Source organism: Maniola hyperantus, chromosome 7 (genome assembly GCF_902806685.2).
Source record: "Maniola hyperantus chromosome 7, iAphHyp1.2, whole genome shotgun sequence".
Classification (NCBI taxonomy): Eukaryota; Metazoa; Arthropoda; class Insecta; order Lepidoptera; family Nymphalidae; genus Maniola; species Maniola hyperantus.
Window position 1 is genome coordinate 6,419,677 of NC_048542.1, and position 21,153 is coordinate 6,440,829.

The 21,153-nt window shown below is 37.3% G+C and overlaps 1 protein-coding gene across 1 annotated transcript; it reads right to left on the minus strand.

The window, feature by feature from the left end:
- Positions 1-5,438: 5,438 nt before the first annotated feature.
- Positions 5,439-20,038, minus strand: LOC117983596 (centrosomal protein of 104 kDa). The gene is made up of 20 exons (XM_034970203.2): positions 19,761-20,038; positions 18,322-18,480; positions 17,461-17,596; positions 16,926-17,013; positions 16,354-16,537; positions 15,694-15,905; positions 15,210-15,392; positions 14,734-14,902; positions 14,558-14,645; positions 14,261-14,408; positions 13,670-13,896; positions 13,075-13,212; positions 12,873-13,004; positions 12,318-12,531; positions 11,839-12,228; positions 11,346-11,763; positions 11,172-11,268; positions 10,155-10,294; positions 9,280-9,375; positions 5,439-8,812 (listed from the first exon to the last, which is right to left on the minus strand). Exons 1-20 carry the CDS (start codon positions 19,798-19,800, stop codon positions 8,691-8,693), a joined length of 3,381 nt encoding a protein of 1,126 aa, XP_034826094.1. The 5' UTR covers positions 19,801-20,038; the 3' UTR covers positions 5,439-8,690.
- Between the last annotated feature and the right edge of the window lie 1,115 nt (positions 20,039-21,153).

The following is a 21,153-nucleotide window of genomic DNA, read 5'->3' on the forward strand; positions in this document are numbered from 1 at the left end:
ATTATATTAATGAAGATGTAACGTTTATGAGAGGTTGAACAGTAAGTTGTGGGGTTTTTTATTTTTTAATCAGATACAAGTCGACCCTTGACTGCAATCTCACCTGGTGGTAAGTGGTGATGCAGTCTAAGATGGAAGCGTGCTAACCTGAAAGCGGTATGGCAGTTTAAAACCCATAACCCCTTTGGTTTCTACACTGGATCGTTCCGGAACGCTAAATCGCTAGGTCGCACGGCTTTGCCGGTAGGGTGGTAACTAAGCCTAAGGTAACTAAATCCGAAGCTTCCCACCAAACCTAACCAGAGATTTAGAAATTATAAAATTCCACACCCCTGTCGGGAATCGAACCCGGGACCCTCCACTAATAAGACCACAGCGCTCACTACTGCGCTAGGAAGGTCGTCATGGTCGAGGTGTATGTTTTGCTATTGAAGATTTGTCCAATGTCATGGTTCGCAATGTACTTCTTTATTATTAAGCAACAAAGTACTTAAAACTGGAAAAATGCGCGATGGTAATCGATTCCTATGTTTTTGCGAAGCGACATGCAAGCTCATAGATTTTATCGATCGGCGTCGCATTTCAGTGTGTGTGTTGGCCCTTAGTAGATGTAGTAGACAACTAGACATCGCTTTAGGCGCTCCGCCCACGACCGACAATCGGTGACCGATTTTTATCGCCAAATAATGAAACATACAGATTGCAATGTTGAAACGCACAGGTCATAAAAAAGTCGGTCAAAAATCTATGATAAAACGGTGCGGTGGCCCGATAATCGGTTCTACAAAAAGTCTGTCGTACGCGAAGCGTCTAAGTCTAAATCACTTATTACCATGACTTGCAATTTGTAATAATTGTATTAAATACTTATACTTGTACCAATACTTTTTTGAATAATAAACGATTATTATTATTATTATTATATATTATTTGCTCTCACGCCCGTGTACAAAATAGATACATATAAAAAGCCAAAAAAGTTTATAATATACTTACATACATAAAAATAAATAGACCTACATAAACATTACATACATACATATTTGTACCGGGCGGAGGATTACACCCCGGCAGGGGAGACCAAACGGCCGGGGGTCAGGGCGACAGGTGAAGAAATCGGCGGACTATCCTAGCCGAGTCCAGCAAGACCGCTTTTTGCATCCTGGCTGCGAGCGAACTGCCACGGAACCCCAGTCGCCTCAGATGTTGAGCGAGGCTGACTGGGATCAACCCATTCGCAGATATGACGATTGGGATGATTTCAGTGGACTCCACATGCCACATGTCGGAAACCTCGTGAGCCAGATCGAGATACTTGCGCTTTTTCTCCGTCTCAGCTCTCACAAGGTTTTCGTCATACGGAATGGTGATGTCCACCAAAAACACCCTCGACTGTGCCCGGTCCACCACCACGATGTCAGGCTTATTCGCTAGAATAGTCCTGTCCGTGATGATGGACCGGTCCCAATAGAGCCGGACTCCGTCGCGCTCGAGTACCGGCACCGGTGTGTACTTGTAATACGGCAGCCTCTCATCCAGGAGACCGTATTATTATTATTAATTTGTATAGGAGGACGAATAAAATAATAATAAGACAATACGTTTAGAAACCCTTTATTCACACCACCACTCGAATTCGCTTGTGAGCGATAACAATCCTTACAAGGCTTAAGGCGAATGTGCTACATCAACAAAAGAGTGCGTTTTGATTCACAGATATACTTACAATGATTCATACAAAATAATATTGTTTGCAAAATGATTAAATATTTTTATTAGCAAAATATTCGTAGCATTACAGTAATTTTTTCTCGAATCAATAATTATAGAGAACGGTGTAAAAAATACTTCTGATCAAAATACTTTTTTTCCTTTAATCCGGATTTTTAGCCTATTAAAAACAAACTTGAACAAATTTTTAAGAAAAATAGCCTAAAACTTTGTTCTTTAATACGGATGTTTTGGCCCATTGAAAAAAACTGAAACTAATTTCCAAGCAAAATGGCCCAAAACAATGGTAAAATTGAATCCAAAGTTCGTGATTTCAATAAAATCGGTACAATTATAGTAAAAAAAATTCAACAGCTTTCATTTAGTTTTTTGCTCCATCTGCATTTTGTTTCAATTAAAATAATAATAGTTAAAAGGTATACAAACTCATTTATTATTTAGAATTTGGTAGGTACGTAAAGTGTTCATGGATTTTATGTTAATAAAATAAATCATTGCATTATTGTTGTAACCAAATCAGCAAAAGCTAATTATTTGGTTATATTTAATAACTTGACTGAACATTTTTCTTACAGTGATCCTAATAAGTGAATTATTTTTTATTCATTTTCCAATACGGTCGAATTTTATTTTTCGATAAAGTTATATTTTGGCAATATTTTCAATTGTAATTTGACCTTTCGTTAAAGTTTCTTTAATGACTGCTTTTAATGCAATTTTTTTACAATATATTATTACTCTTGACAAACAAACCCCTTAAACTATTACATTCTATTTTATTTTTATTATTTTTTCTATTTTATTCAGTCCAATAGTCCCAAGTTCAGTTTACAAGAATACTTTTTTTTAAATATCTTGTTAGCGAGTTATGAATAAAAAAATTAACATTGTCCTGCCTTTAAAAAAAACGAGAAAATATAGTCCGTATAAATGTTTTTTCACACGCCATTTTCACTCTATGGGTCAATTCTCATGTCAAAAGTACGGTTCACCTTTAAAATAACGACTAAAATCGTACTATTGACATAACATTTGACACACGAAGTTAAAGTGGCGCGCGTGAAAACTTATTTTTTACGCATTATACTTATTTTTGTAAGTACAAGATACGATTAAATTAAAACATTAACAAGAATAATATACTTAAGTTTAACATAATTTAGTAAAATGTAGTGTATGTATTTAGTATATATAACAAAGTTGGACCCTATATTTTACTTTACGATTACCAGTCGAATGGATTTACTAAACATACAAAAATAAATATCTCAACTTTTTAGTAACTTATATCTGTATTGTTTAGGTAGACAGCTTACAATAAGAATTATTCTAGTCTTATGCTATAACTTACCTATCGATTTTTTACACGTCTACGTTTTAAATAGTCATTTATGTTAAAAGTGCGGCATGAATGCTCATGTGTGTCATACAATGTTTTACAATACATTTGTGAGTAAAAACAGTAAAAGACTAGACAAGTAAAATCCATACATCTATGTTTCATCAGAAGAACTTGGCATTTTAGATTTCATATAAGTAAAACGAGTAAATTACAAACGCGCGTAAAATTCCTGAAAATGTAGTTAGTAAGAAACAAAGTTTTTAATAAAAGTTCCGCAAACTTCTATTGCGCGTTGCCGCCATTTTAGTGACGTCAGCACTAGACTGAAGTTTCGAGCTGATGGTATATTATCATGAGACATGGTTCCACCGCAATTGAATTTGCGGGACTTATAATATCCTATCGAACTACCAGTAGCTCAGTAGTATAAAACACCTCAACCAAGATAGCTGATCCGAAACAACTGGATGTTTTAATACCAATAACTGTGCGATAACATTTTTACTGCCCAAGGGCCGTAAAAGTCTACTTTATAGTTTTAATAGTGGTGAAGTAAGAGCTTTACGAGCAAATGTATTGTAAAATTTTATAATCCTCAAAATTTTTTACTGTTTAAAACATTTCATTAGTTTTAAAAATTAATATTGCAAAACCGGCCAATCAATAAGTGATAGGTATATAAAAGTAAAGTACGTTTAGTATACGTATTCCATTTTGCGTGTATAAGTATAACGCTAATATCTTATTTGCTAATTTTAGGTACTCCCGAGACTCTATGAACTTAGATACTACATAACGTATTCACATCACTACGTCTATTGAATCTTAGGCATAACGCTGCCGTCTTATTAGGAATTTATAATATTATAATTTATAATATACAAGGAGAAACTACCGACTGACATGTCAACGTACAACTCAAACAGATAGGTCTTGAAACTTGAGATTTTTTTCTTTATAACCCCCAGTCCCTACTAAGAAAAGATTTCAGAAATTCCACCTGAGCGAAGCCGGGGTGGGTCAGCTAGCTCATGAGTGCGTTTCCACTAAAGTGGAAGTTGGTTGTTTTCGTAAATCTCCACTGTTTACCCATATACGTAATTTAAAAAAAAAATTTGGAGCGAACCATAACTGAGCCGAGACGTGTTTTGGATCGATCAATCCGACTTTTAAGCGATGACGTGATAATATCACGTCATGTCTCAGTAATCTGATTGAACTAATTATCTAACAATAACCTGAATGCTCTACTGAACACGACTCCGCTCCGTTCCTCTTCAGTGGAGACGCGCCCTATAATATAGATCTAGATCATGTCATAGTATCAAAATTATTAATAATCCCTAAATCAACACTTAATAAAAGAAAATATATTATCAGTCATACAGTATTATACACTCGGCGTCAAAAAAATCGCACCTTTCAAAAAATCTACTTCAAACAATTTTAAACCTTATTTGACATCAATAATGAGGGTCATGTTGGGTATCATTTGAAAGGGGATGAAATGGAGAGCACAAAAACAATTCAATTGAGTTTAGTTTTTGTGCTCTCCATTTCATCCCCTTTCAAATGATACCCAACATGACCCTCATTATTGATGTCAAATAAGGTTTAAAATTGTTTGAAGTAGATTTTTTGAAAGGTGCGATTTTTTTGACGCCGAGTGTATTTATTTGATAGTATTATAACGGTGTATTTTAGATGTAAATGTATGTAATAATATGTAATAAGAATTAAGATTCAGTTCAGACGTTCTGCTTAATCTTTGCATTTCAAGTGAATAATTCAAAAAATAAATACCTAATAGTTAAATCGCGGTGCACAACGATCGTACTTTTCATCGTTCCTACTCGTACGTCGAATTCTATACCTTAACCTACATAGTTTATAATAACGTTATATCTATACCATCAACTGAAGATCCACGCTCTAAATCCTGTTCACTGTACCCAACCCAATATCACAGTGGGTGATGTGGTTTCGTTAATCGAATTATGCTAAATTATTGATTAAATATTACTAGTGACGTTCTATTTTAATAGTTACTGCGAGACTATTCATAAAAAAGTTATACAAATTTTTGCAGACTAAAGTAGGAAGTATTTTTTTTTCAAACGGGATTTGAAAGTATTCGCATCATTACGTCTATACTTAAACGAAATTTGCGAGAACTTAGAGTTGACGATAACTCAGAGCAATAGTAAACTAAAAAACCAGTCAAGTGTGAGTCAGACTCTCGCACCGAGGATTCCGTAGGTACTACAAGGAGAAAAACGCTAAGAATCACTTTTGCTAACGAACCGCAAAACTAACTTTGTTTGTAGAGGTTTATTATATCACAAAAAGTATGATAGTTAGAGAGTTGTTTTTTTTTTGTAAAATATACATACACTTTTATTGATCATAATTATTTCAGATTTTTCGATTAGTAAACTTTGGAGATAATGGGGGAACGATATTTTTTTCAACATTTTGCACGATAAATCAAAAACTTACAAATAAATAAAAATCTGTTTAGAATGTAGGTACAGGTAATTTCATATGATATACCCCATTTGGTATAGTTATCTTACTTTGAAATTTGAAATACTAATTCTTTGTTCATGAACACATTTTGACAGACACGAGAGACGGAGAGACAGACAACGAAGTCATCCTTTTTTCTTTTTGACGTACGGAACCCTAAAAATCCTTGTTTAGGACCCCTGCCAACTGAAGCGGATCATAACGGAGATATAGGGGTACTTAGTTGACCAATCAGATATTTAATTACTTAAAACTCAAAGATTATTCTATGGTAAATGGATCAAATTAAAAATACAAAGTCTACTTTTCTAATGTCTACATTTCCAGTTTAGCTACATTTTCAAAGAATCTTTACTAGTTCCACATTATTAATTTATTAAAGAAAAATCTAAAACAACTACCTTATACGGTATCTATTTGCTTGTCGTTTTGAAATCCATTTGACTGATAGGTAAATTAGGGAAAGAAAATATTATAATACATAATATGATGGAATATAATACATATACATGGAAATATACAAGTTCGCTGGAAGAGGGGTGCCATACAAAATGACAGTAATTTTGTGTCGATTTCGAAGCGCCTCACCGAGGGTGCCGAGAAATAAAATTGACTCTTTGTTTCAAATGTTGGCACTACGTTGACAGATGTCTCATCACTAACATTTAGTTCCGAGTAGGCGCCAAAATTTCAGTTGTAGCTTCAAAAACAGGTCGGCATTCACAGGTCCAGCGCACTTGTATTAGCAAAGGTCAGTGTTATTATACCAATCTAAGTTGATTTCATTCTATTGGTGTTCTCGTCTATGTAACTATATAGTCTATTTATTAATCTCGGAGACAAAAATGGCGTTTCGTTCGTGTATTGCCTGTTTTTTTATGGCTCTTTAATAGTGATGTGGTGCAATCGATACTTACCGATAAATATTTCTAGGTATTCTTGTCAGATGGCTATGAGACAACAAAATGTGTTAAAAATAATTCCAATTCAAATGAAATAAGTATGGGCTGATTCTCAATTTATAAGTTTTACATACAATTGAAAAAATCCCTAGGTGAATTATTTTTTGTATTTTTTGTTACTAATTATTCTTTAAGTCTTTCAAATAAAATGTGATGAGTGCTACTTTTTAATATCGTAATTTATTATACATTTCGTATGTCTACTTTACTTGGTATGCACTATTTTTGTTAAGATGGTATCATTATTTTTAAGTTTGACATTTCTAACTGTCATTTTAGTCGCTGGGATTAAAAAATAGACTATATGTATGTGTTGTAAAAAGCAGAAAAATGTTAATTTCTTTTATGAACCACCTTTCTAATATCAAAGTGTAATAAGCAGGTTTCAAAATTATTCAAAACATAAACATAACAATCATAACTAATTAGTAATTGATGTAAAATAAAATAACACACAATTTTACACAAAACAATTAAACAAGTATATCAAAAAAGTAAGTACTTATATTAAAAAAGTGTATAAAAAAATATATCTGAACTAAATTGACAAGTCTAAATCTAATGCTGACCCTTTCCGTAGAGAGCATTCTGAAAGAAAATAGCAGTTTATTTTGACCTGCTATTTTAATTTAAAGATTGTGTATAACAGAATTAGCCAAAATAGTTCTTATCTACTAACTTATGCCCGGCATGCATTGTCACGCGACTCGCGCGCCACCTATTGTGTTAGTTCACGCAAGTGTCAACAACAACTGTGAGCATGACCGATGCGCAAACGCGAACGAACACAAATATAAATTTTTATTATATTTTAAAATGTGCATTAAGAGAACTTAAACCATAAAAAGACCAAAAATATTGCAGTCTTAAAAACTTAAAGTGAGCATTCTATACGACGGAATTCATAAACCTGGACGGTAGAAATGGACAAGGAAGCTAGACAGGCATAAATCTAGTCAAATGGCTAGGACAAAAGACTTATTTTTAAAGGACGTGCATATTATAAAATTATATTATGTAATTAAAAATAAGCAAGTACCTAAATACATTGGTAATGTATTTTAGAATTGACATTACCAGGTTAGTAAATTATGAAGAATATTGAATATTTTTTGTTAGCCTAAGTAAAAATTAGCTAAAAAACAAAGTTAATAGAAAACTAATCACCCATATACGTAGGTATTACAACTACATAAAAAAATGCATAAATTAGTCAACCAGGAACAAAATATACCTACTATTCCTATTAAAAATAAAATAATTATTGCACTACAAATTCGTATCGCAGACCACATTGTGATTAAGATCTGAAATTAAAGCCTCAATCTCCAAACGGAGGAAAATAAAAGACTAAATATTAATGAATAATTAACAGAAACCGTTACGCATGACCGATTTTTAAAATCTGTTGACAATTCTGCTAGGCCTGAATTTCACACAATTTACGTACTGTACCCGTAGTATAACACGACACTGCGATGATGTAGCGTTGTCAGTATCGAAGTGTAACTTAGGGACTAATAGGTACAGCCGGCGCCCAGGGTGCGCGGTCGCCTTCCATCAAGACAAAATGTACGGCGTTCTGTAGAACTTAACGGACGTCCAGATGACGCTTGTTGCATTTCGTGATATAGCAAACGGGGCGGGGTGATTCGCTAACTCAATGTCTAACGCTGAATGATAGCCATTCTTTGTTCTACAAATCTACATTGCTGCTTCATTGAGTGACATTAAAATAATTGGCTATCATTCAGTGTTAGACACTAGCGAATCAGAAGCTGGTTGCGCGATCGGGACCGCGTCGTGAAGAATGTATAGCGCTATGAATGTATGGAACCGTAACGGGTGCGCGGGGAGAGTATTTCGGTCCATAGAGCGCCATACATTTCGTCTTCACAGAGCGTCCCGTCCGCATGAACAGGACGCTTAGCCGCTTGCTCACCCGATAAACACAGTTCACCAGTAAAAGGTACCTAATATTGTTTTTGAGACGGTAGATTAATTTAACCAAATAACTTGTAATAACGTTTTGTTTTCAAACTACGGAATCCAGTCGGTTTTTTGTTTATGATTTTAAAATCAGTGATCCGTAGATTAGGATTCCTCACATTATTTCCTAGTACCCGTTAGTTTTGCTGCGTCAGTCGAGGGTTGCGAGGACATTGCATTAGATGCCTCTGCCAAGGTAGGTCCCGCGCTAGCACGTTTGTGAGGCAGTATGGGCACTTCCATTCATCGAAGCCGAGAGCTAGAACCAAAACGTATTATCAAGATACTTTAAAATATGATAAGTACAACAACTAAGAGCGATGATAGTCTAGTGGTTAGGTATCCTATTCGGAAGGTCGAACATCATGAGGAAACCTGCTTGCCTGAGAGTTCTCCATAGTTTTCTCAAAGGTGTGTGAAGTCTACCAATCCGCACTGAGTCAGCGTTGCGGACTATGATACCCGGCCTCAGTAGTAGGTCGGCGATGGGTTGATCATGAAATACAACAAAAATTAGTTTTTCATTAGAGTGTGTCGGTCGGTCGAATGTCAAAAATGATGTCGGTCCATTTTGCTAGAGAGTGTCCTCTAAGGCACAGGGGTGGCGAGATGTGCTTAGACGAGAAAAGCTCACGGCCGGGTGTGGTGATGCTCATTGGGAAAGGCCTATGCCCAGCCGTGGAAATCCACAGACTAATAATAATAATGTTTTATCAAAATACGTACGTATACAATTAACGTGGTATTCGCTTTCGTCAGTACGTAAAGCAGCTCCACATTTATGGCACGCCTTCCACAGGCCTTCGCTCAGCGAGCATTCTTCTGTAAATAATAAGATAAACCAAAGTTATAGCAGACTTGAAAGCTTCATTTTACAAAGAGCAGTGGTTAAATTAGGTACTTCAAATTATTCTAGATGGTAAGGGAAAGAAAACTATAATTTTCTAACGGATAAAGAGCGCTTTACATCATCTTCATGATCAATAGCCTATACCCTACCCGTTGGGAGAGGCCTATAATTGTACTAAACCACCACTTCTGGATTAAAGGCCTCTCCCAACGGGAGGGTTTGCCCATATTCAGCACGCTGGGCAGACGGGTTGGTGATCGCAGTAGATGGTAGCAGTAGCATAGAATGACGCCTGTTTTCCGTTACATTCCCTTACCCGCCTCGTACGACACCCGCGGGAAGAGGGGGGGTGGTGACAACTGTATTCTGACCTGCCGCCACCACACGGCACATACGGCGGCGTTTTACATAATACATACCAATAATATTCACAAATAAACCAGAACCACAGGCCTAAAGAGATATTTGTTACAGTCGGCCAATGTAAATGTAAAAACAAACTAATCCTGCGGGTTAACAGGAGCGAGGCGAGGCCGGGAGAGATTATCCCGACCTCAGAAAGCCTCAGAACAAGTATAAATTATTATTTTGCTTATAAGTGAATCAGTCTATTGGTATGTGATGGTACCGTAAAGTCAGTTCGTCCGCAAACATCGAGGGCGTCGTCTTATGTATGTATTTACGCCATGCCAGAAATAAGAAATCCAACCACAATCAAGAAATATTAAGTAGCAAAGAAGAGGAAACTCACCCAAAAGATGCGCATGTAGAGCTCTAGCTTCGAGCGCAAAGTGACAGTGCGGACAACGCGCAAGAAGCACGCAGCGACGCCAATAGTGCGCCTCTAAAGCCGCCGCGCGCACTCTTCGGCCACACCACGTACACGATGTGCTAGAAATATACAGTAAAATGGTGCAATTTCTAAACTAAAAGAACAGGACTAAAATGTAGTGGAAACGAATAGCACTACTTTTTACCTTTATCAAATTAAAACTCAAACTTACTTATTGTGAGCTATTACTTATATTTGCTAGTAACACAGTAAAAGAGGTGTACCATAACCATAACCTTACCTGTTTGTTCCAATTTCCGGTACCTCGGTTCGCTCTTCCAAAACGACGGTAATATTGACCGAGACGTGAACAATAGAATGAATGCGGGATGGATGAAATGGCGACAGGTCTCAGGTGTTACATGCGACCCGCAAATGCCCCTTAAACTTAAGGGGAAAATCTATAAAGCAGTCGTTAGACCTGTCACATTGTATGGTTCAGAATGTTGGGCGGTAAAAGGGACGGATGAAAGGCGAGTACATGCGACTGAAATGCGAATGTTGAGATGGATGTGTGGTGTGACAAGGATGGATAAGATAAGAAATGAATATATAAGGGGTAGTTTGAAAGTAGCGCCAGTGGTAGAAAAGATGAGGGGTAATAGGCTGGCATGGTATGGGCATATAATGCGGAGGGAAGAAAGCCATGTCACTAGAAGAATGTTAAGTATGCATGTGGAAGGAAAAAAGAGGAGAGGACGACCAAAGAAAAGGTGGATGGATTGCGTGAAAGAGGATATGCGTGAAAAAGAAGTGGATAATACGTTGACGAATGACAGGAATGAGTGGAAGAAGAAGACATGTTGTGCCGACCCCACGTAGCGTGGGATAAGGTAAGGAAGAAGAAGACAGTAAAAGAGGTGTACGATGAATCTTAAAGACCAGAAGAATAATATCATTTCTGTCATGCCCACACTGCAATACCCAGATACTAACTTGCATACAGGTTCTGGAGTAGTTTCACTGCTCGCATCAGCACCGACGGCTTCGTAACCTTCGTACGGTTGTTCATTGTTAGGAACTTGTATTCTGCCTGTAATAACGTTTATAATATACAAGTTACTATTGATGAAGAATCATCAAAATCATATTGATTTAAAATTGCCTTACCCGGACTGTAATACCCGCTCTCATCCATTTGGCTATGTTCATCTAAATGCAAATTCCTAACCCCAGCTACGAGTTTTGGTGATTCCAACCCAACATCTCGAAAATAATCAGCCTTAAGTTTTGGGGAATCTAGACTCCTACTATCTGAGTCACATCTTAAATCATTTTTGGACATTTGTGGGGAATCCATTGGTAAAGAATCCATACTTCGGACATCATTTTTCGAGGTCTTTGGTGATCCAATCGTTGGTGAGTCTCTGTATTCTAAGTGCAAAGGTTCATAAACTGTGGCCGGTCGTTCTTTAAGTTGAGGTTTGGATGGATCGTGATCGTAGTGTATCATAGAATGACGGTTTTCCGGGTAACGTTTGCTGCGACGATAAATAACTTCATCTGTTTGGCTTTCTTCAAAGTGTACCTGAAAGAAGAAACTTTGAAAATTATGCTCAAAAACTAATGTACGTATAAACGGAATTAAAAAATAGTACTCTACCTTTTCGTTTCCAAGAACAGAAGATCGCGGTGAATGTTTTGGACTTGTAGCACTATCTAACCTCAATTTATTATAACCAGGATATCCTGAAACGTCTTTTGATGTTCGAGTTGGTGTGTACTTCTTTGTCGGTGATTTCTTCAAACTACTCTTTGTTCTAGAAGTTGTAAAACTTCCACTTAAACTTGAAGGAGCTAATGTGGCTCCACTTGTACTGGATTTTAAACTGTATAAAGACGTCGCGTCCATTGAAGACGACATTCCAAAGGATGTGGTCATACCACTGACTGTAACACCACTTCGTGTAGATTGAGTAACGCTTGCTTCTAAGGTTGATTGATCTTCACCGTTAAGAAGCTGTTCTTCGGTCGGTGCCTGGTTTAGCATTTTCTGTTGGTATGAAATTATTACATTTAGGCTATCTTCTAAAAATCGTTTCATAACAAACTATAGACAAAATATATCTACTGCATACGTACCTGCATATCTATTCTGTCGAACTGTTGGAACAGGTGTCTGTAAATGAGGTTGCGTCTTGTTACGGCGTCGTCTGGTGGTAGTTGGGCTCTAACAACTCTGGGTGACCTTGCGTATGCAGCTAGAAGAATCCTTTCAGCTGCAGCTCTTACAGAGCCTGCCGCGTGTTGAGCACCAGCTGCACCACATTCCGCTAGTCGACGGACTGTTAGGCCACTGTTGATGTTTAGGATTAAAATCGAAATCAGAACCAAAATTTATTCATTTCATGTAGGACAACTAGTGTCTCTTATGCTACGTCTGTGACTTTACCGCCGGTCCGAAATGAAGATTCTACTGAGAAGAGTCGATAAGAAACTCAGCAGATGCTCTTTTCAAATCGTAAAAAGTTTTAATAGTAACAAAACAGTACCATCCTGTGGGTTGCTTCCACGCAACTTTGTCACTAAGGATTGGTTTAATAATCCGGTTTCGAAATCCATAATGTTTTTCAATGATAAAGACCGTATCATCAAAGCTCATAATATTATGGTTCCACTGAAAAAGACACAAGTTACCTGTTTTTGTCAGTCGAGATGCCGTGACTCAGGATTAGTTGTTCGAGCATCTGAAGGCGGGACAACGCGAGGCGTGGATGCATGGAGGCGGCGACAGGACGGACGAGTTGTTGGGGTATTATATGTAGACTCCTAAAAATTATAATTTTTTGCATACTGGTTGGTAAGGTTTATTTATGGGGTTTCTTTGCTTTGCACTCACCTCACCATCGGGCAGTCGGCTACAGTAAGCACAGTGTGTTGAGCAGTTGAGTGCACTCGGGGTGCTGGGTCACCACAAGCGCGTAGTAATTCTGGTAGCAATTTTTCTAAACAACGTCCAACCTCTGCGGCACACACCCTGTAAAATATTTACCTAGTATAGAGACACAACAAACAAAATAGAAATTTAATAGTCAACCTTCATTTACACATTTGTACAGGTGCCATCACAAAATCTTGGTAATGTATAAAAGCTAATAACCGTAGCTGAATTCTATTAGATACGTAATACTAAACGATTAGGTAGGTAGATGCAAGTGCTAAGTAAATTACACTTGCATCTTGCACGTAAATAAACTGTGAAATGTAAACTTACAAATTCCTTAGCAATATGCTGGCATTATGCCAAATTAGTGATTTTAAGTTTAGTCGACTCCGTTATGATAATTAATCTACCCGTAGAGATAATGGGGCTAATTCGTTTGTGCTTTGTACACAAATATTTTATAATTTGTCACGATATACCTCGAGAAAAAAGATATTTTAGACCTCTTAATTTTGATTCTACATGGGATGTCCTGTATCAGATTACTTACCTATCTGGTACAAATTCCTTAAACAAAACCCTGACGACCTCGTTAGCTTGACTATAAACTGAGAACACTTTGTCTCTCAGAGCTCTCTGCAACAAAGTAGCCGCTGCTCTCGCAGTCTTGTTCGGTGACGTCTTCGTACTTCCATTGGATGGAGACGTCAGCTCCGCTCGAAGGCGCGCGAGTCCTTCTTCTTTGTCCAAGTAGTTTTTCGAGAAGAACTTTTCAACCTACAAAAAATTACTATTTTGTTTAGGTTTTGTTTCTTTGTTGTATTTTCCAGTGTCTACTTATTCTTAAACGATTTGAACTCTGCAACCGTTTAATATAGCATTTTTTCCAGTTTGTTTAATTTTTTTGCTTGGTTTTTATAATAATGGCATCAAGCACGAGTCACGAAGTAAACTAAATGCCTAACTATCTCTAAAATTAGGTAACCCAACCATTAGTAAAACACGCTATTGACTTGATTGCGCGACGGTGCCAACAGGTCCAACAGGTATTAGGTACGCTGTTGCAACGTATAGCCAGGACGCTCCTTATTTCAATATAGCTAATTACAGTTCGACAAATGTTTGAAGTTAACTAACTTACTAAAGGATATCCAAATATTAATATTGGCAAAGCAGCTTGTTTTCTCTCTCGCTCGTTGAGTTTATGAACAACGCGAGGATGTGAAGAAGCACTTCCACCACTGCACTCCTCTTCACGAGCCTCTCTTAAATACTCATTGGTATGAGAACTGTAGAAGTAAAGATATATGATAGGTATATAGGTTGATACCATTTTAGTGATCAATTATTACAAAAAGTAGCACAATAAACAATATTTTTTAAACTGATTTTCTTCTACTGTTTCTCTCAAAGATTCTCCAAATATACAACTGCATACTGCCTTAATGCCGGTAACAGTCTTTCTTCATAGGCTTCAAATGTAGATCTTGGGCCGGCGCTCTTATTTCTACGTCTTACTAGGGTACCTGAAAAATAATCAATGTATTTTTACTGCAATAACACGAACTAGTATCTTCTAGTATCTTGTATCCGTTATATACTGACAAAATTTACCATTGGCAGCATTCGGAGTTATACTTCTACGTGGACTATCAGTTTCTTTTCTTAATAACTCTTCTTCCTCCTTCTTCAGTATTTCTGGCTTTAATTCTTGGATGGGTTCGATTTGTTCGGCCGGTTGTGCTTGTACTTCTAATTCATCTTCAATTATTTGGACGGGTGACTGTTAAAATGTTACAGAAAAATTCTAATTAATTACCATATTGTTTGATTAATCAACGTTATTTAGTTGATAGTAAAATTAACTACCTGTATATTTGTAGTAGCTTGTACTTACCCGAAATTTAACGAGGGTTTGCCAAACTGATTTACAGGCAGCTTTAAGTTTTCTGCTATCGAATTAGAAGATTAATTTATTAACCTGATTTTTCTGCTGTTCAATTCTATAAAAAATTGCTACTCAATATTTCAGCAGACCGTATGTTTCTACTACTGTAGTAGTGTCGTGAGATAGACAAAAGTATATTTACAGCAGGAATATGATGACAGTCTAAATCATCTATTCCATTGAATTCTTCCTGTGGTTCCGGGTGTTCTATGGGTGGGACTGGCGAGGGGATGTCGATACTTTGAGCGCCAGCAGCGACTGACGGCGAGAGATGATGGGAGAAGTCGTACGCTTGCGGCATGGACGAGTCGTTGCGGGAGTCCGGCTAAAAGGACCAGAAATAAAATACTATAAGGGAGAGCTTACTATCCTTTTTTTTTTAAAAAAAAGAAGGTTAATCAACTAAACGTTTCTTGGTTATATTGAGAGTAGAGGGAAAAATCCACGCCTGCTGGTCCGACCAAGTAATGAGTATTTTCCCTCCCTCTAATAAAGATTTCAGAATCGGAGATATGATCTCGATAGAATAAATTATTGAACAATAAAACGGAGCGACTTTCAGACCTTCAGAAGGTCTACGCGAGAAAGAGCTGGAAAATGTTAAAGCAATCTAGATTCTAACTTACTCCATCATCCTCAAACAGTCTTCGCAATTCAGGGTCTTCTTTTACACCTATAAGAGCGTCAGTTATCCTGTCTCTCATTCGCCTCGCTAACTCGAAGTCATCTCTGGCCGCTGCTGTCCTTTTGCGAAGTCTCCACCTGCCGATTCTTATGCCTGCAGCCGCCAATGCAGAGCCAGCAGATTTTAACCGTCGCGCGTATTCGAAGCGTTCCTCTGAATATAGAAAGTTACAAAAGAAACGGGAAATACATAGTATTTGATTAATATCCAGGACTCAGTAAAATGCATTTTTCTGCCTAACTAATAATAAACATTCCTGATACTTTAGCTATTAAGGCTAAATCACTAGAATCTAGATGCCAAAAATGGCAATTTATATGTAGGCAAGTGAGCTTTTTTTATTGCAAGACAGGCTTGTGCTTGATGGAAATCATGCTTGAAAAACAAGGATGAGGTCTTGCCTAGAAGATGCCTATTCACTTTTGCCTTATATGTATTTGGATTATACATGTCAGGAAACACAGGAGCCGGAAAGACATTCCACACCACAGCGGTTCGTATCAGAAACGTAGAGCAAAAACGTTTCGTGCGACTGGATCAACACATTTCTATGGCTTTAGCACGGTGTACTTTTTATCATTTGTACCTAGTATCTACTTACCAGCTACAGCAGCTTTCTTCTTCCGGTCCAAATTGCGTACTAGGTCAGCGATTTCGTTATCCACGTACATGACAAATGCCAAATCGTCATAAGGTGAGAAGAAGACTTCAGCTTTCGTAGATGCAGCAGTTGATTTGTCGTCTTCAACTTCTTCACCGAGGACATTTACTGCCATTAACGCTACCTAAAAAGTAAAATGCGCTTCCAATAAAACTCACAAGGAAATATTTTTTAGTTAAGGAAAACTAATAACGGCTGAAAATCAGCGTTGGATGCTCTTGTTTATCAAGGCATACGGTAAAATGCCGAGCTGGAACTTTTTTCGGGTTGTGCCACAAATGACATAGTTTGTTCCGGCGCTTCTTGTGCTTGAGGCATGGTTGGGTTTAATGCTCAAGCGGTGAAAGCGCTGGAATAACCCACTCTTAGCTATAAGATATTGTGATGTGTGGCACAATTTAAGAAATAATCATTTTTTCTTTCTTGATAATAGGTAGGTACTTTTCCTTCATGTTTCTTCTATAAAATTTTGACAATTATTTCTAGCTTTATTGAGATCCTGGTGCTTTTACCTGATCATCATCTTTGGCGGGTGGATGCGGTCCGGACAGTCTAAGCTTAACGAATCGTGCTACAGTTGGTTCTGGGAGAGCGGCAGATCTGTAAATATCGAAAACGTAATCTTTAATTCAATGGGTTTCCTACGTAATATTTAATCCTAGAATTTAGCTACCTATGTGCATGCCAAGTTTTAGCCCGATCCGCCAGTAGTTTGAGCTATCCGTTGATAGATCAGTCAGTCAGTCAGCTTTTCTTTTTACATATATAGATAGATTATATTGTAGTACCTCCCGCACGAAGTAGTTGCTCCTTCTGATACCAGATCACCCGATACAAAAACTCAGTATTGCTTGCGTACCTTAGTCCTCTAGTCAGCGCTAGTGGTATATGCTTCGCAAGAGTAAAGCGTCTCACGCTGGTATATGTAGGCTCGCTCGAAGTAGCTGTTCCTTCCGATACCAGACGATCCGAGACCAAAAATTTTACATAGGCAGCTAAACCACAGAATAGTACTAACGTAACTAAACCCCAGTATTGCTTGCTTACCTTAGTTCCCTAGTCCGCGCTTGTGGTGCTGGCTTCGCGAGGCTGACGCGGCCCACGCTGGTGTATGTAGCCCCGCACGGAGTAGCCGCTCCCTCTGATACCAGACCACCCGACACCAAAACTTCTACGCAGGCAGCTAAATGGGATAAGGATGGCATTACCAATATGAAGCTTTATACTATTGGCTCTAAGTACAACGAATATAGACTTAAGTTATGCCAACGAAAGTCTTTCATCAGTGTTATGGCCCTAAAAGTATTGAAATATTTGCACTAAGAAATTGCCTGATCCAACAAGGAGTCGATTAGGGAGCTATGAAAAGGGCTATACGATCCAAAATATCTATCCTGAAGGATGAGATTGAAATGAAGAAGCCGTAATAGCCTAGTAGTTACGACGTCCGCCTCCGGGCAGCACGCACCTGTAACTTTTCGGAGTTATGTGCGTTTTAAGTAATGAAATATCACTCGCTTTAACGGTGAAGTAAAACATCGTGAGGAAACCTGCATGCCTGAGAGTTCTCCATAGGTCTGCCAATTCACATTTGTTACTAGCTGATGCCAGCGACTTCATTCGCGTGGATTTAAGTTTTTGAAAATCCCGTGCGAACTGTGATATTTTCCGGGATAAAAGTATCCTATCTGACTCTGCAAGTCTTTAACTATACCCATGCAAAAAATGAGGTCGATCCGTTGCACTGTTGCGACGTGATTGAAGGACAAACCAACAAACAAACACACTTCCGCATTTATAATATGGGTAGTGCTTCGCAAGAGGAACAAATTCACTGACAGTCCAAAAGAAAGGGGCTACGACGCTCAGCAATGAAGATTAGGACGCAGAGAGAGGGTTACAACTTACGAATGAGCTGATGGTGAGCGAGCAACTGCAACTTGTGGATGTTCGTGACGGCTGTAAGGCGGAGCAGAAGTTCGTGCGGTGGACTGCCCGAACTCCGCCAGCCGCGAGCTGCAGGACCCTGGGCGTTCAGCTCGCATGCTGGATAGGAGCTGTCTTCGCCTGAGGATATTTGTATATTAGAAGACAAAGGATGGGCATTGAACTGCGTATGTATGCTACCTACAAAAAGTGATGATACGCTGTTATTAGCTGCGGGTCCTATCAATTAGAGTTGCCCAACTATCGATAGTTTTGCTATCTAGTTTATCTCGATACTATCAATATCACAAATTAACTAATAGATAGAATATAATACTATTACATAATAATATTATCAATAGTATCGACTTTTTTATGTAATACCACAGAATATTATAATAGTACTAACGTTGGTAATACTATCGATATTATCGATAGAATCGTTGTGTTAAATTAAAAATAGTATCAATACTATCGATAGTATTACATTATCGATAGTTTTATAACCGCCGATAGTATTGTTCCCCAATTATAGCATAATTCAAGTACTACCTACAAGTACTTAGTGCCAAAAAGTGTATTGTGTATTGTTGCTGTATTTGAACTCTCGATTACAAATTTTACATAAGTATTACTTGCTGCCTATCACCTTCCTTTCGAAAATGTATCCATGTCGCAGATTTTCTTTTCTCCATTTTAACTTCACTAACGTATTGAATACCACTTTTTAAAAGTACAATGTCATTAAGTACATCAAGTACAATCTCTCGCTCGAATATATATATCGTGATAGTATTAATGTACGTAGGTTGCTAACTTTTATAGACGAACTAGCTCATGGACTACACAAATTTCAACCCTCTGTTTTACCCTCTTAAGGGTTGAATTTTCAACAATCCTTTCTTAGCTGATGTCTACGTCATAATAGCTATCTACATGACTTTCAGCCCGATCCGTCCAAAACTACAACAGCTTTTGTAATAATTAATAAACTTATAATTTTATACAAAAATACTTATTCTAAAACTATAGACAGGGCACGTAATAGCCAAGCAATAAGACAAAACTCTCCGAAATTACCAAATTTTAAATTGGTAGAGCAGCTGCATCTACATTTCAATGCTAGTTCGTGCATCATGATAATACAATAATCAAAATTTATTTATTGCAAATACACGCTATATAAAATAGGTGGTAAAAATGCTTTTATATTTTATGTTCTTAGGTCATACAAACTTACTCTTATGGTCTCGTGTGTAGGTATGTAACTATCTACTATCTCGCTATACGTTGAAGTACAATTTACATAATCTGAGTTGCCCAAAAAATTAGTAGGTACTAAAACTATCTACTTAATGATTGAAATGTGGGTTCGTAGTACTAAGAAGTATTTCGAAAAAATATTTATAAAAATGACTTACTTGTGGCATAGACGACGTGGAATGGTATACGTTTCGGCATGATGCCTAAACTACCTGCACACTCTCATTAAAATTATATTAGTTTCCATCGCTACCTTTTTCTTTTCACTTATTTGGATCAAAAAATAGCACATAATATAACTTCGAAACTACTGAAAAATTGAAGTTTTTACTGAAAATACAGACTACATGGCTTATTTTCTAAATAATTCGTTAAATATAACTTGCTTAAATTAGGTATAGCGAGTTCCGAAACAAGAATGGAGGGCCGTGGAGGGATGAAGTTGGCGCGGAATGAGAACGAGAAAATCAATAATGCGGTTAGGAAATTTTGTTACTGGGGATCTTGTGCTCAACGCCATCTAGCGGGGGGTGAAGAGAGCAATCCTCAGATAGAGGTTACGTAATCCTGACGTAAATTGTGCAGCCCCGACCTGCGACCTGCTACACCTTCTGTAAAAGTAATTCTTACCTAGCTTAGAGCTAAGGCTGAAATCTATATAGAGCGCACTTTGACATTGCTCAGCCTTAAATTTAATGAAAAATTATAAGTACCCTAATATTCAAGTACCTATCTGTTTAGTACTTTAGTTTTCCTTAGTTTACCTATAGTACCCCCGTGTTTAATGTTTCCCCGAGAAGGTTGCTGATCTATCTCTAAGCAAATTAAGTACCTACCTTAGTATACTTAATTAAAAAAAATTTACAAAAAAAATAAAAACCGACTTCGTTACACAAACACTAAAAATTGAAAAATAATTTAATTTATTACCGAATATATTCTGTATACAAGAGTTAATATAGTTCCATAATAATACTTTTTGGTGCCGGTGCCAATTAGCTTTAGCTGCGCGAATCGTCTAGACTTCATATTTTTATGGGACTCCACAATGGCACCTCATTGGCACCGACCCCAAAAAATATTATTATGGAACTATATTAACTCTTGTATACAGAATATATTCGGTAATAAATTAAATTATTTTTCAATTTTTAGTGTTTGTGTAACGAAGTCGGTTTTTATTTTTTTTGTAAAAATTTTTTATTTCACAATTTTTAGTGGCCCCATCAGGAATTATGCTATGACTGCTTAAAAATCTACTGTTTACTAAGCTATTACACTGATCGCGAGCAATTTACTCTTATCCGTTGAGGAGTTCCAGTATCTATCTTCGAAGATGTTCATCAGATCTTCACCAAATTGAAATGGGACCAACTTTGAAGTATACCCTTTCAAACAAAAAAAAATTTTTCAAAATCGGTCCAGGCGTTTTCGAGTAATCGGGGAACATACATAAAAAATTAAAAAAAAAAAAAAAAAAAAAAAGATTCCGACGAATTGAGAACCTCCTCCTTTTTTTGAAGTCGGTTAAAAACACCGACCATGCGCGAG

Bases quoted from the DNA above. Each gene is read 5' to 3' on its own strand.
- LOC117983596 (XM_034970203.2), bottom strand. From the start codon at position 19,800: ATGCCGAAACGTATACCATTCCACGTCGTCTATGCCACAA. The intron at 14,646-14,733 runs GTAAATTTTGTC...ATTATTTTTCAG, and splicing joins AACTCCGAATGCTGCCAATG to GTACCCTAGTAAGACGTAGA. The intron at 13,005-13,074 runs GTGAGTGCAAAG...TATAATTTTTAG, and splicing joins GCCGACTGCCCGATGGTGAG to GAGTCTACATATAATACCCC.